The sequence below is a fragment of the Nomascus leucogenys genome, chromosome 6, assembly GCF_006542625.1.
Source record: "Nomascus leucogenys isolate Asia chromosome 6, Asia_NLE_v1, whole genome shotgun sequence".
Classification (NCBI taxonomy): domain Eukaryota; kingdom Metazoa; phylum Chordata; class Mammalia; order Primates; family Hylobatidae; genus Nomascus; species Nomascus leucogenys.
The window spans coordinates 86,900,482-86,916,316 of NC_044386.1; the positions used below are offsets into that span (position 1 = coordinate 86,900,482).

The 15,835-nt window shown below is 38.1% G+C and overlaps 1 protein-coding gene across 3 annotated transcripts in view; it reads left to right on the plus strand.

The window, feature by feature from the left end:
• The window catches only part of MAP2K5 (mitogen-activated protein kinase kinase 5), a 261,289-nt gene that overhangs the window by 51,638 nt on the left and 193,816 nt on the right, over window positions 1-15,835 (plus strand). For all 3 annotated transcript variants that reach the window (XM_030814642.1, XM_030814641.1, XM_030814640.1), the window contains exon 8: window positions 6,090-6,154. In XM_030814642.1, the coding sequence (XP_030670502.1) occupies window positions 6,090-6,154 (65 nt within the window). The remainder of the gene's footprint in view (window positions 1-6,089; window positions 6,155-15,835) is intronic.

The window sequence follows — 15,835 nt, forward strand, 5'->3', positions numbered from 1 at the left end:
ATATCTTAGTGGCTTCAGTTATGAGGTTCTCTATAGGGTGGGAGGTTATCCTGGCAAGGATTTTTGACACTTAAAGAGTGTTTATTGCTTTCCCTTGGGAGTGTGATAACCTCATATTAAACAATATGGCTTTTTTTTTCTTTATAAGGATTAGCCTTTCTTACATTTGCTTGCACTCAAAAAATTCCCTCAAAAACCGAAAAAACCCACCTTTGGAAGCTTTCAAAGTGTCTCCTTCTAATTCCTTAATTCCTTGGTGCTATAGGGTAACTAAACAGTGAGTGAAATTGCATTGCAGTGAGGTACTGTGCACAGTTGTAGGCATCAATAAATTTCTGGGCTGAACACTGACACCACTTGATATGGAAGATGTAAGTCACATTTAATGATACTTTAACACTTGAACATAGTTTTTTATTTTAGTGGTTTATGCTCTCAAGCATTAATAATGATTTGCCTTTCCACTAGCCTCCACTTAGATTTAATAAGGAATTCATATTAATCATTAAAAGAAAGGGACATGATTCTTCAAGATAATCAAATATTGACAAGTTAGAAATAGCTTTCTGCCTGGGTTCATTGATATAGGTTATGTGATATAAATATTTATTTCTTTTCTGTCACTCAGAGTAAATGCCACCAATTGATTCAGCATTGATATAGTGTCAACAGTTCATAAGAAACATTTGACTGGCCTGTGTTTTCCGATTAGTCTCTGCTCTATAAAGTGGGATTTACTAAATCTCTCCAATTGTCTGCTCATAGAGTGTGACTGCTTTCTGAAACCATTATTGCTTCGATTTGTGAAGCAAAGGTCTAGTGATGGGACTAGTTTCTGTCAGACCTTTATATATAAAATAAGGATTAATTGAGCATTTTTATGTTAATGATTTATAAGCGATAGGTACTGATTCTTCTTAACACAGACAATAAACAAAGAGTATTTTCTGTGCTGATCCATAATTGAATTCCATTTCATTTTTTCCATTAATTTCATTAATATATTAAATCAAGCACTTTAAAAAAAGTTTAACATTTAGTCTTTGGAATGGAGACATTGTTTTCCTGTTATCACTTTATGTTGGAGTAATTCCATTTTTCCAGCTTAAAAAAATAAATCAGAAGATATTTTTGGCAAGTTTTATTGAGAGCTATAAATCAGTCTCACTGATGTGTTTTCTGGATGTGTTTTTCCTACTTCAGTTCTAGTGTGGCATCATCTGTTTAACATTGGCCCTTGATTTGAAACTCATTAGAAATAGCCCAAAGGGTCAATTTGAAGAATTTAAAAAGTGTACAGTTACTCCAGAGATATGTGAGTTTGGCCCTTGCATCTCTAAAGTTATTTTTTCTTTTTTTTTGTTTTTTAGATTTTATAGGAGAGGGTGGCAGTATTTTCCTATTCCTGATAAATCAAGTATAAATCTACTCAGATCAGATCTAGAACTAATTCTGGTCCAGCTGCATCTTTTGGCTGTTATTTTGATAACTTCAAAAAGCCTGTAGAAAAACTTTTTGTATTTGGCTGGGCGCGGTGGCTCATGCCTGTAATCCCAGCACTTTAGGAGGCCCACTTGAGGCCAGGAGTTTGAGACCAGCCTGGCCAACATGGTGAAACCCCTTCTCTACGAAAAATACAAAAAATTAGCTGGATGTGGCGGCCCATGCCCAGCTACTTAGGTGGCCAAGGCATAAGAATAGCTTGAACCCAGGAGGCAGAGGTTGCAGTGAGCCAAGACCGTGCCACTGCACTCCAGCCTGGACAACAGAGCAAGACTCTGTCTCAAAAAAAACCCAACAACAACAGGCAAACCTTTTTGTATTTAGAAAAAAAAAAGGGAGGGGGAATAGGTATCTACTGTAAAATTTAAAAAGTTTAAAAATTGTATCATTACTAGTATATGTAACTCTTAGATTCTTACAGTTCATCTTGGATTGCATATGAAGAGTGAAACATAAATGACGCTGTGTATGTAAGTCCAAACTACACAACAGCCCTCCTTTACCCGCACAAACCCAACCTGACTGCCCATGGGTTGTTGCTGTCTCTGTTTCTTTTATGGCCCCTGCCTCTCTTTCAGCAGGAACAGAGCTCAGCGCCAGTCATTTCTCTAAGGTCATTTGCTATCTTGGCAGTTGACATGTAATTGTAACTCCTGTGGCTTTTTCTTCCTCCTCCCTCACATTTATTATTCTGCCTTTTATTTGCTTTTTTAGTCAAAACAAGGAACCTGGACTGTATTTAAAAACTACTTGGTATTGGCCGGGCACGGTGGCTCACGCCTGTAATCCCAGCACTTTGGGAGGCCGAGGCGGGCGGATCACGAGGTCAGGAGATCGAGACCATCCTGGCTAACACGGTGAAACCCCAACTCTACTAAAAAAATACAAAAAATTGGCTGGGCATGGTGGTGGGCGCCTGTAGTCCCAGCTACTCAGGAGGCTGAGGCAGGAGAATGGCGTGAACCCGGGAGGCGGAGCTTGCAGTGAGCTGAGATCGGGCCACTGCACTCCAGCCTGGGCGACAGTGTGAGATCCATCTCAGAAAAAAAAAAAAAACAAAAAAAAAACTACTTGGTATTGTTATTGAATAAAAAGCTCTCCTTCACCTCTTTTCAATTTAAAGAGCTGTGTGATTTTAAAAACATTTTTCTTCTTAAAAACTAACATCGTAGCTAATGAAATTGCTTTTAACTTGTGAGTGTCTTTCAGTTGATTGTTTACCTTCCTGTGGGCCAGTGGCCATTGATAGGAATGTCCCTCCATACTTAATACCGGAGACAAACTGCTGAGCTATGATGTTGAACTGGAGTGTACTGAAAGACTGAGTTTTTGACTAGTTATGTAACCTAAGTAAAGTGGGCTAAATGGTCTTAGAATGCTGTAAAATTCTGTGATTTTTTAAATGATACTTGATCCCAACTATAATATTTCAATACAATATTCTGTAAGCTTCTAAATATCACTTTCTTATATAATGAACACTCTTCCTGTGCTTCATTTTGAAAAGTCGAATTAATATCCTTATCTAAACAAAAAAAGCAGAAATACTACTAGTTGATTGTAGATCCCTTTAATGATTTTTTCATAGTTAAGATCAATTAAATTAGCCCATTTGATCAGCAATATGAAGTTCTAAAAATATTTTTTGTAATCAATTCTTGGGCTTTGCTTTGTTTTTCCCATCCCCCCCAAATTTTTTTACATGAGGAGTATTTGTACAGCATATAAAAATTAGAAAATTCAAATAAGCAAAAAGAAAAAGAATCTGATATTTTTTAATATTAAAACACAATCAGGCCGGGCGCGGTCACTCACGCTTGTAATCCCAGCACTTTTGGGAGGCTGAGGGAGACTGATCACCTGAGGTCAGGAGTTCGAGACCAGCCTGGACAACATGGTGAAACCCCATCTCTACTAAAAGTACAAAAATTAGCCGGGCATGGTGGCATGTGCCTGTAATCCCAGCTGCTCGGGAGGCTGAGGCAGGAGAATCATTTGAACTTGGGATGTGGAGTTTGCAGTGAGCTGAGTTCACACCACTATACTCCAGCCTGGGTGACAGAGTAAGACTTCGTCTCCAAAAAAAAAAAAAAAAACTAAAACTAAAAAACTGTAAATCATTTCACAGGCCAAAGGTTTGCATAACTTTAAAACATTGTAGAAAGACATTATAAGAACACATGCTCACTTTTTATGGATACTGTGTGACATGGTTCCAGAAATTGCTCTTCAAAACCATTTTTATCTTTATGAGACTCTTGCAATCCTCCTGGTTATCTGAAGGATTCCATATTTGTCTTGATTTTTTCCATTCTTGAATTTGCTTACACAGTGTTAATTAATGCACATGCACATACACTTGCAACAAACATTCTCCCTCTCCCCTTCTCCTCCCTGCATTCCTTCCCTGCTTGTGCCCTGACAGTGTTGGATGCTTACTACTCCTTGTTAGGTTGGAGTGCTGGGAATGTGGATTGGGTAGCTTCTTCCCTTCTCTTTTCTCTGTAGTGGATATAAGTGGTAAAAAGACTATGATGTCAGAATTATACCATTTGAACATGCTCAGAGACATGCCATACCTACCCCTTTGCCTATGAAGTGGTGGAGGGGATATGACTGCAGACTGTGGTCCCTCTAGAGTGTAGACTCTATCTACTACATAGCAACTTCCTGCTTACCCTTAAAACTTTGTGCCACAAATTCAGAATTTGTGTACTTGAGTGAGCGAAGTGTCTCTCTTAGAAATTTATGTCAAGCCATGATGAGAGTGTAGCTTGCTAGTTAATAGTACAAATCAGGTTGTTACAGACATGTTTAGATTACCTAGAGAAATGTTCTAAGGGAATTGGCCCAGTGCCCACCAATGGATACTCCTATTTACGTTTCCTTCATTGATCAAAGTAAACCAAACAGCAACTCTGCTAGTTTAGCATCTCATCACTTTATGTGCTACTTTTCTTCATGCTGCTTTAAAATTTATCATTCGGTCCAGAATAATGAGATTTATTTTGTTTATGCCACACCTTTTATACAGCTTAAAATTGTTTTTCTGTATTAGTAATATAAAGGTAGTGATGAACAGAATTCCCTTCAAATAGGAAAATAGTTGCCAGTTGTTCTGGCATGTCTTTCATTACTTCACTGACCCTAAATATAATAATTAGCTGATTGTAAAGGGCATCAGTCTGGTTGTACTACAATTAAATTGGGTGCTGAATTGGCCTTTACACATTAATCTGTCAATATTCTTTTAAGGATTGGTAAATGGCTTGGAAAGGAAGCTGTTTCTGTTACCTGCATTGTACTCCTAATTATCACAGCTCTCTGAAGCTTCAACTTCAGAAATGTGTAGAAGGAAAATATTTCCCTTGGTAAATGAACCCTTGCTTTATTCAACTGGTGGAAGTTTAAAGTAGAGCAAAATATTTAAAGCTTTACTATACTGGTCTGAGAGCAAACTATTTTTTTTCCAAGTGATATTGAATTAAAAACTCCATCCATTTTCTGCCCATGCAAGGCAGTGCAATTCCCTGGAAATTGATTTTTTTTTTTTCAGGGCTTACAGTGGCTTTCCCCAAGCTTTAGCTATATGGAAAAGAACACCTTTATTAAATCCACTTAGTGAATAAAGTTGGCAGTTAATTTTTAAGCATCTGGACCAGTGTGTAGAAAATTACTGAATGCATCAAATAAAGTCTGACTAGTCTTAAAGTCATTTGATAAATAATTATATAGGGAGCTCTCTAAACTCTAAAATATTATTTTATGGGCACTAACATAATTCACCTACTCTTCATAATACAAATGAGAGTAGTTATTTGTGGTATAATAGGTTTTATAGAACCTTGAAAAACATGCAAACTTTTACATATAAAGTTACGAAAATGACTTTAATAAAAATTACATGCCTATGTATTTTTCCTTTATGTATTATAATGTTCGACTATATGTGCATCTTAAGTGCATTGATTTGGTACTTTTCCATCTTCATAATATGATTTCTGCCTAATTATTGCTGTATACTAGTTTGTTATTTGCAAAGAAAAGCTATATCTACTCTAGGAAAATCATAAACATTATTTAGTTTGTTAAATGTTAATTATGGGGGTCATCTGAGGAGTTTTCTAGGGCTGATTTATTTACAGATCGTGCATTAGATTACTGAGTGTGTGTGTGTGTGTGTGTGTGTGTGTGTGTGTGTGTGTGTGTGTTGTCTTCCTAAGTTTGACTTCGGTTATGTGCAGTGCTCTTTGGCATTGGTTATATGCAGTACTGGAGACTGTTTTCTTATCAGTATCTCTGACCTGACCCTTTTGAGCTATGTTATATCATTCCATTTTGACACCTTTTATCAAACTTTAATGAAATGACCCAGGCAAACAAATTGTCATTAAACTTTCCATCACTTCGTCCCTTGGTATCGTCTTTTATAAATTGGACAGCAAATGTTGTATTGATCTTCTCGTTCTTGCAGCTGAACTTGAAATGACCCAGACTGCTTGTTGTTTATGGCCCAGAGTTGCTTTTCCTTGACATTTCCATCCACAGCATGACACCCTTTTTGTTTTTCTTTCTTTCTTGTGGAGATGAATGAACAAGACATACGATATCGGGACACTCTTGGTCATGGCAACGGAGGCACAGTCTACAAGTGAGTAGTCAATTTTGTTTAAACTTTCTATCCGCTTTTCCAAATACTGCGTATCCAAGTTCTCTGTGGCAAAGATTTTTAAATGACCACTAACACTTAGATTTTATTTCCATATTTGACTCCAAAATTCTGCAAGACATCTATTTTCTCAAGAATTGCCTGGAAAGTGCATTTATATTGCCTTTTTAATATTTCCAAGTCTGCAGCTCTCCTGGGTGTGTAGTTAATAGTCCACCATTAGTAAGTGTACCTTTAACTGGCCTGAAGTTTAATGCATTTTTTCCTTTGCTTTTTAACACTATTATTATTATTTTTTAACTTGCTAGCACCCTATGCTAGTCCCCTACCTGTTTACAGTTATGCCCAGTGGAAGCCAGACCTTATAAATACCATTGCTTTGCCCTGTGTCAACACTATAAGTTATTAAAAAGCCTTCTTCCTGTTGTATTTTCTTCTCTCCTCACCCTCCTTCCCCAAGATAATTTCTACACATTGATGAATATGTTAAGTTATAAAGTTCTCCCAAATTCCAGTTGCAGTGATCTTACCCAAAGGAATGTTCATTTTCATATTAAAAAATGCTAGCTATAAAAAATAGTTCTCCGACAGGGAAGTCTTCTCATGCAGTAGTGCAAAGTTTAAACTACATAATGTAATATCTGGTACTTAATAGTCTGCAATGGTGTATGAAAAATATTCCACTAGGAATTAAAAAATCCATACTCTGTAAGAAAGCCCTGAGGGAATAATAAAACTTTCCTCCAGAGAGCTGTTTTCCATGTGTACACTAATCCTGCATCACATTATGGTTGTGATATTAGATCACAACCACAGATACTTTAACATTGATATTAATATGTATTTCCAGAGTTGTAAGATAATTAACTTATTTTCTAATTCGTTACCCATGTTCTTAGAATTTTAAGTTCTGACTAACCACATGAATACAGATAAAAATTGCCCTATTCTATGACCATGAAGGTTCACATCCTAAAATCCCAGAACATCCCCTACTCGTTGATGCAGCCTTGGCATAGAATTTGATTTCTCAGGCTTAGAAGCTCTTTTGAAGTCATCTGATCCGGTCACCCATTCAGGGCCTCGGTGCCCTTTGCAGATACAGCCAAGATGTGAGTCCTTTCTCCTGAATGTAGTCCTTTAAGAACTTATGTTCCACTTTGGGAGGCCGAGGCAGGCGGATCACGAGGTCAGGAAATCGAGACCACGATGAAACCCCGTCTCTACTAAAAATACAAAAAAATTAGCCGGGCGTGGTGGCGGGCGCCTGTAGTCCCAGCTACTCGGAGAGGCTGAGGCAGGAGAATGGCGTGAACCCGGGAGGCGGAGCTTGCAGTGAGTCGAGATTGCGCCACTGCACTCCAGCCTGGGCGACAGAGCGAGACTCCGTCTCAAAAAAAAAAAAAACTTATGTTCACATGTTTGGATTGTTTTTTCCTACAGATGACTGAGTATTGTGAACAGTTGGTCTGAAAGTGAAGTCCTTCCACTATGATAATTCAGAGAAATAAATAATAACATGTTTCTTACATGTTCCTTGGGCCTTGGGCCTGGCCCTTAAAATTGAGGTCCAATGTGTCTAATGATTTTTGCGGCTACTCTTCTCCTTCCGTGGATCATACTAGCATTCCTTCCCACGCAACCTCCACTATAAATGGCATCTTTTCATCTTAGTCTCCTCTTCCTTACTATCTGACTTAGATTTTTACTGTGTTCTGAAGGTTCTTAAGTTCAGGTACCCATAGAAAGGAAGGAGGAAGAAGGAACATGTACACTCTGATTTGCTTCTATTGAGTTCCCTGGAGGGAGTACTTTTCAAAGCTTGAACCTTTCTTCTTAATGCCCTTATGCTGATAGCCAAATATAATAAAACAGGAAAGATTTCTGGCAACTCTTTGTATTCCTTTTATTGGCTTCAAATGGAAATAAAAAATGTTTCTTTAGACTCCTAACCTACTTATCTGTGTTATTGCACCAAACCTTTAGTTTTATATTAATTGAAGGTCTATTGTGAATTTATTGTCCTAGCTTATTTGTAGAAGGGAAGAAGCATAAGACCATGAAACCCCAGCAGAATTTTTACGAGACATAATATTCTAGATGTTGACATTTTAATCCTTTATTTTAAAACATAGGTTTGTTTGTTTGTGGATTTGTTTATTTTGAGATGGAGTCTCGCTCCGTTGCCCAGGCTGGAGTGCAGTGGCGTGATCTCAGCTCACTGCAACGTCTGCCTCCCGGGATTCTCCTGCCTCAGCCTCCCAAGCAGTTGGGACTACAGGCACACGCCACCATGCCCAGCTAATTTTTGTATTTTTAGTAGAGATGGGGTTTCACTATATTGGCCAGACTGGTCTCGAGCTCCTGACCTCGTGATTCACCCACCTTGGCCTCCCAAAGTGCTGGGATTACAGGCGTGAGCCACCAGACCTGGCCAGGTTTATTTTTTAAAAGGGAGTATACAGAGAAGTGGAAAAAACATGCCCATCCCCCAAGGGAAAATTACAACATGAAATTATGTTAATGTTGTTTTTAAAATTGTTATTTTAAATTGTGGTGAAATACACATAACACAAGTTACCATTTTAACCATATTTAAGTGTATAGTTCGGTGGCATTAAGTACATTCACACTGTTGTGTAACTGTTAACACCATTCATCCACAGAACTCTTCGTCTTGTGTAATCGAAACTCTGCACCCATTAAACAGTAACTCCCCCATCACTCTGTTAATGTTGTTTTTAGCTAAGAAGCATGGCTAGAACTTCTCCTTTAATTAGGGCTACTATGTCGCAGGGACCATTCTTCTATATGTCTTTGCCACAAGTTTTTTAATTTGCTAGAATGCTGTGTGTAACGTTAGGAACTTATCCTAAGAGCTTATTTAGCTACCATTGCTAATGCTCACTGTGAGTGTTGTAAGATCTAATGTTTTTGACAGGATTGCTTATGGATGGTGAATGACAGTATCCTGATAATTTTCGTGCTTATATAGTAGATTTCTTATAAAAAGAAATTTCATTTACCTTATTGCCTGTGTGATTCTTAGGAGGGGCGGTGAAGATACCAAATTGCATAACCGCTTGTCATTGATCATTGGGCATCATTTGTGCTCAGGCTTCAGCTTGTATTATTGTTCTTATATCCCTGGCTTTTAGTACAGCGCAAAGAAATGATGTAATCATTGATAAATGAGGATCCACTTTAGTAAAGTCTCTATAAAACTAAGTGTTTGATGTGTTATGATTGAGTTTCTCCTACACTGAGTTCACCTTAATGGTGTTGATGATAAAAAAAAATGTGGTTTTTCACACAGCATGATTACATTATAGGCTATGCTACATAAACTAGATGAAGAAAATATTGGAAAATCCACTCATTGGTAACAAAACTGCCTAATGGGCTTATTCCATTTTTTTCTTTAAAGTGTAATAAAGCTAATAAGTGCAAAGCAAAAGTTTAATAATGCAGTCTTATTCACTTCACTTAATGGAATGTTGGGAATTTCAAGGGATGTTATAATCGTGTGATTACAATGTATATGATTTAACAGCTGATACATTTTCCTCCTTTAAGTGTAGATGTCCTTCAAAGTTGTACAATATGAAATTCTGGCCTCAGACATTTAAACCAAATGGTAATGTGAATTCTGTGTGCTGTCTCCTGACGAGCTGTGCTCTATATTATGAGAGTGACTTAGGCAGGTAATTTTAAGTTGGTATTTCTTGGATTACTGATTTGGGCTACATGGAACATAAAGGAAATACCTTAAAGTATAGCCCAAGCCTAGGAAGAAGAAAAGTTTAGGAAAAGGTAATGAATGTATTTTCCTTGTTGCCTCATTTCCTAAAGTGCTACAAGTTGCTTCAAAAAAATAAATTCAGGAAAGACACATGTTCTATTTCCCTCTGAGAGATTCATAATGAATTTCAAAAACTTTGAGAAAATAGAGAATAGTATGTGTTGTGGTTAAGTGTGAGGGCTCTAAGTTTGAATCCTGCCTCTGTCACTAATTAGCTACGTAATCTTTGGCAAGTTATGTAATGTCTTATGCCTCAGTTTTCCCATCTGTAAGATGGGGATAATAATAGTACCTAGGTTGGGCGGGGTGCGGTGGCTCATGCCTGTAATCCCAGCACTTTGGGAGGCCGAGGCAGGTGGATCACGAGGTCAAGAGATTGAGACTATCCTGGCCAACATAGTGAAACCCCGACTCTACTAAAAATATAAAAATTAGCTGGGCATGGTGGCGGGCGCCTGTAGTTCCAGCTACTCGGGAGGCTGGGGCAGGAGAATAGCTTGAACCTGGGAGGTGGAGGTTGCAGTGAGCCGAGATTGTACTCTAGCCTGGCAACAGAACGAGAAAAAAAAATGAATAGTATCTAGGTTGTTGTGAGGTTAAATGAGAAGATCCGTAAAAGGCTTAGCACTATGACTGACACTTATTAAATGTTAACACTGGTAATGGTAGTACTAATAATAGAAAAATTATTTACATTTTGTACTTCCTACCTTGACTTAGCCATGGGACTCTTTTCTTTTTTTTTTGAGACAGAGTCTCGCTCTGTCACCAGGCTGGAGTGCAGTGGAAAGATCTCGTCTCACTGCAACCTCCACCTCCCGGGTTCAAGTGATTCTCCTGCCTCAGCCTTCCTAGAGTAGCTGGGATTACAGGCATGCACCACCATGCCCAGCTAATTTTCTGTATTTTAGTAGGGATGGAGTTTCACCATGTTGGCCAGGATGGTCTTGATCTCCTGACGTCGTGATCCACCTGCCTTGGCGTCCCAAAGTGCTGGGATTATAGGCATGAATCACCGCCCCCAGCCAGCCATGGGACTCTCTTTGATAAACATCTCACAGAATTATAGTTGTGTTGAACTAACTTTGAGGAATTCTGCCTTTATATTATACACATTATACTTCTATATTTTCTTCTGTAGTTGCTTGATGAATCATGGTATCTTACGTATTATCTTAAATATAATGTTTTTTTAAGTTTCAAAGTATTTTTAATCCTAATTTATTTTCGGATTGCTATAGGACAGCTGGGTTAAGCCCATTTTACCACTGAAAAAACTGGGGCTTATCATGTGGCCATTCAGCAGCAAAGCCAGATTTCTATACAGCATTTCTTTTCTTTTTGCTTGGTGTTCTTCCCCCAGGCAATGTTGTCTCAAGGTCAGGCAGAGTCCATTTTGTTTTCTTGTGTTTTCTCGTGTACCCAACACAGTTTTAAGGATAAAATAGACCCTTGGTACGTCTTGGCTGAAATGAGAATGAGGCAAGTGGAGGTTTTAGTGGGGCTCTTTAATTGGATCTTCCTCATATCTAGCTACTTTGCGAGACTGTACAATTGTTGTAGAACATTCACCTAGAAGAAGAAGAATATCCACACTGAGGAGATTGGTATTCGAATGATTAACTTTCTTTAAAATGTTAAAACCTTCAGTGCTTAGTATCTGTTGACTCACTAGTCACTGTCTCTTTTTCTTGGATAGTATGTCATATGGAAATAAAAGTAATTAACAGGCATAGTTACTTTGGAAACATTGTTTGATTCCAAAGCCAGTCTCTCAGACTCTGCTTCCTTGGCATATCATTGATGGAGTCACTCAAACTTTGGATCTAGAAATGAAGTAATATTTAACTTTTAGGATTAAATCATAGTAAGTCAGCCAGCAATCACTGAAGGATTATCTTTTATATTATTTTTTCCTTAATGCCAGTTATTCAAGCCAAGACTCATATTTTCAGATTTGGGGCTGGATAATCTAGTCTCAAGATGTTTGAAAACTGAATTTTCTATCTCCAGCTCCTTCCCACAGGATAGAGTAAGAGTCTGATCTGGACTTGAGGTAGAATTTTCTCAGTGATACAATGGCTAGTATATATACTGCCTTCATGGTGTTTTGAAGGTTGAGTGTATACCATTACTTAGGAATTAATTTGAACCTATCTAGAGACAATAAGAGGAGGGAAGGAATTGTAATTCTCAAAGATGCTGGTCTCTCCTCCTTTCTGTTGCCTTATCTAAAAAGAGGTATTTGCTGGGCAGTGGCCTGGGGATGGTCCTTGGAGGTGGTAACTGAGATCCTGTGGCCTATTAGGTTGTGTTTTGCACTTGTGATTTGACTGTAGAGGCCAACTAAAACGTTAAATTACTGTTTGGGAGCTGAAATCATATTAACTCATTATAGTAATATGATTTATTTAATGAAAATTAGAAGGACTGTTGGTCATTTATATAAAATGAGAAAACACATAAATTGTCTAGTTAAATGCTGTTTAGTAAACAGAATATTTCAAAACATGGAATTCCTTAGGGGAAACAGAATGAAAAGAGTCCTTGATGGTGAAAATATTGGGAACCACATAGTACCCAGAAAACCTTGACTTCCTCTTTCACCAGCCAACCTGAAGGTGTGAAACTTAAAGAGGGAGCAAGAGGTCTGGACCCAGCTTCTCTTGTGGCTGTGTCAGTGGCCCTACTCCTTTATATATTTTTCCATGATGTGTATCTTGTAAATTAAGAGTAGTTTTTAAATGGTTTTAAAATTGACCTGAGAGCTAGAATGATGGTTTGATTTATTTTGACTTTAAATTTCTAATCACATAAGGAGTCTTTTCTTTGCAGCCAAGATCATATTTTAAATAAGCAAATAAGATATCATCCTAATGCAAAATTAAATATTTGTATATGACTGGATTGCATTATAGTATCATGTGACAAGCAAGGATATTAATGTTTTCAGAAAATCAATGAATATTTGTCAAATAAAATTAATTATGTGTGTTTCCTTCTCTCCTTCTCTCAGCATTCACTGTTACAGGTTTGTTTCATACGATAATGTATATTTTATTGATTCGAATCTAAGGAATGAACCTGAGCTCATGGTTCTCCGTACCTTTCCCACCTTTGCTTTTCCTCACCTCTCCATGTTCCTGTAACTTCATACATGCTCATATCCATTATGGCAATGATGTATTATTGGCATCCAACCAACATGACAGGATGTCACAGGTCGCTGAGCAGAGATTTTCAGACTCTGTTTCCACCCGAATTAACTATTATTGAAACAGTTTATTGAGATTGAAGTATTGATCATTTTCTGCTAACCTTGGCTTAAGGGAAGGAAGAAGAGGCAGTAGTGTTTTTGAAAGACATAAATTTCATTTTTAAAAATCTCATTTATTTAGCCTTTTTTTCTTTCTGTTTTATAGCCTTTATTGTTTTATTGCTTGGAAAAGGGTATCTTGGTTTTATTTTTTATGATAGTATAATTACACTTCAGAAATGCACTTGATTACTATGGGTAACAAAATTGTTCTAGTGTATTGGTTTGGCCAATATTGCTATACAAACAACTTTTCAGTCAATTGAGTCTGGTAAAAATCAATACATTATGGTAATATTTCAAGTAAGAATTTGCTGAATCTAAGTGTTTCAACTTCATCTCCTTTCAGAGAAAAAAATAGTTTCGAAGTGTCAAGACTTCTTTCTAATATTTTAATAACAACTTTTTATTTATAAAGACGTTTAAAGTCCCCAGCAAAAGTGGTTGTGATCAGGTAAACATTACATTAGCACACTTCTGTGTTGTAGGGTGTAAGAGATCTAGTTTCCATTTGAAATCTATTCCCTGCCACACCAAGAAAGCATAACATCAGGGACTGACATAGTGTCTGTCACTTTTGGATTCTGGATTCCTGTATGTAGTTCTGGGTGCTGAGTTTACAGACATATGGACAGTTCAGAGAGCACCCAGAGGAGCAATGGAAAGAATAATGAGGGATTGGGGAGTTGTGCCTGTTCAGTCCTCCTTCATTCATCTGTCCAGCAGCCAAGTTCTGAGCATGTGCTGTGTGGAGGGCACTGTGTCAGATGTTGGGGACAGCCTAGCCTCATAAAACTTGTGTCTGGATAGATGCAGAAGTTCCGTTCTCAGGTACGGACGGGACCTCACAGTCTGGGGCCACCTGTCTGTGTGTATGGTGCACAGATCTGGGGGGCTGAGGAAGAAGTGATGGCTTTTAGCTCTTTCCTCAGGAAGGATCAGGAAAGCCCTCATGGAGGAACTGGCATTTGAGCTGAGAAGTGTTTGAAAGGAATTGGCTAACTTTTCTCTGAGGAAGAGAAGGTTAAAGGGCTCCATGACAGCTGACTTAAAGTCTGAAGTGCAATTTCTGTAGATGAGGAGCAGGTTTGCTTTGTGTTCTTTTGAAGACTAGACACAAAGGGCCTGTCTTGAATGTCTCTGTGACAGTCGGCCTTTGGTTAGAGTGATTAATGTACTCTTTCTACTCTTGTTCCCACTGGGTTGTGTTCCCTGGAGGAGAGTCATGTCTAGGTTATCTTGGTGGGAGTCCTCACAGGGCCCAGCACGGTGCCTTACCTACTGTAGGCACTTAGTGAGTGTTTCATGAATTTACCTGCAGAGGCAGATTCTTCACAGCCTAAGGATGGACACAATGTGTTGTTCATTGCTGGGTGACTCTGGGAAGTGGTGAACTCCTCTACCTTAAGCAGAATGATATGGCTGTTGTTCAGAACTGCTGAGAAGAGAATTCCCACTTTGACCTGGACATGAGATGACTGCACAGGTTTCTCCCAAGCCTAAAATCCCAGAACTAAATTCAGCATTCAGTTACCATAAAAATCTTATGTCAGGTGTTGCTTGGTTTTGTTTAGTCTATATTCATTTTTCTCTGAACATCCTGCCACTGTACCAAGGACTATTCCAAGCATGTACAGTCCAGTTGTGAACAAGATAGGCAAGGTCCCTATCCAGAGCTCTCACTAGTGGGGCAAACAATAATCAAGATAATAAACACTGAAGTAAGATGATATAGACCTTGCGTGTTCTATAAAACGTGTAGAAGAGGTGCTCAGGAAGACCTATCTGAGGAGATGCTGTTTGAGCTGAGACCTAAAGACAGGATGGAATCAGTATGGGAAAATCTGCGAGAAGAACCTTATAGGCAGAAGTAACCACTCAGGCAGAAGACCTAAGATTAAGATAGGCATGAACTTGTGTAATTGGAGTAGAATAAGCTCTGGGGAAGGTGGAGAGATGGACAGGGCTTGATCACCCTGGGTCTTTTAGTCCTTGCTAAATCCTTGCTAAGAAGGTATGTTACCCTCTTTTTACTTATGAGAAAGATAAAGTTTGGAAGGGCTAAGTGGCATGCCCAAGATCAAGTCAAGAATAAAACTTAGGTCTTCTGACACCTGCTTCCCAAGCCAAGGTTTTTCTGTTTGCCATTCACTCTCTGAGTTTCCTAACTTTTAACCCAAGTCATTTTTGGATGTAAGATATAAAATCAGTGTATAAATTTGAAAGTCAATGATGTATCATCTCTAGGTGTTAATTTAGAGGCTTTTTAGTAGATGTTAAAACATCCATTTCTTGGCTGACAGTTATGACAACATAACTTGTTATTTGGTCTACCCTTTGGGTCTCCTTATTTACCAAAAACTTATAATTTAATAATTGAATCCCTGGATTAATTGTATGGTTGTGCTAGCAGGGGTGGTGTATTTCTTGATTTATAAGACACGTTACTTTTTTTTATAGCTATTTTACAGTATTTGATGTGTTAGAAAATCGTAGTCTCTTGGTTGGCATATTGCACAAGCAAATATTTGTGTACCATAGCATC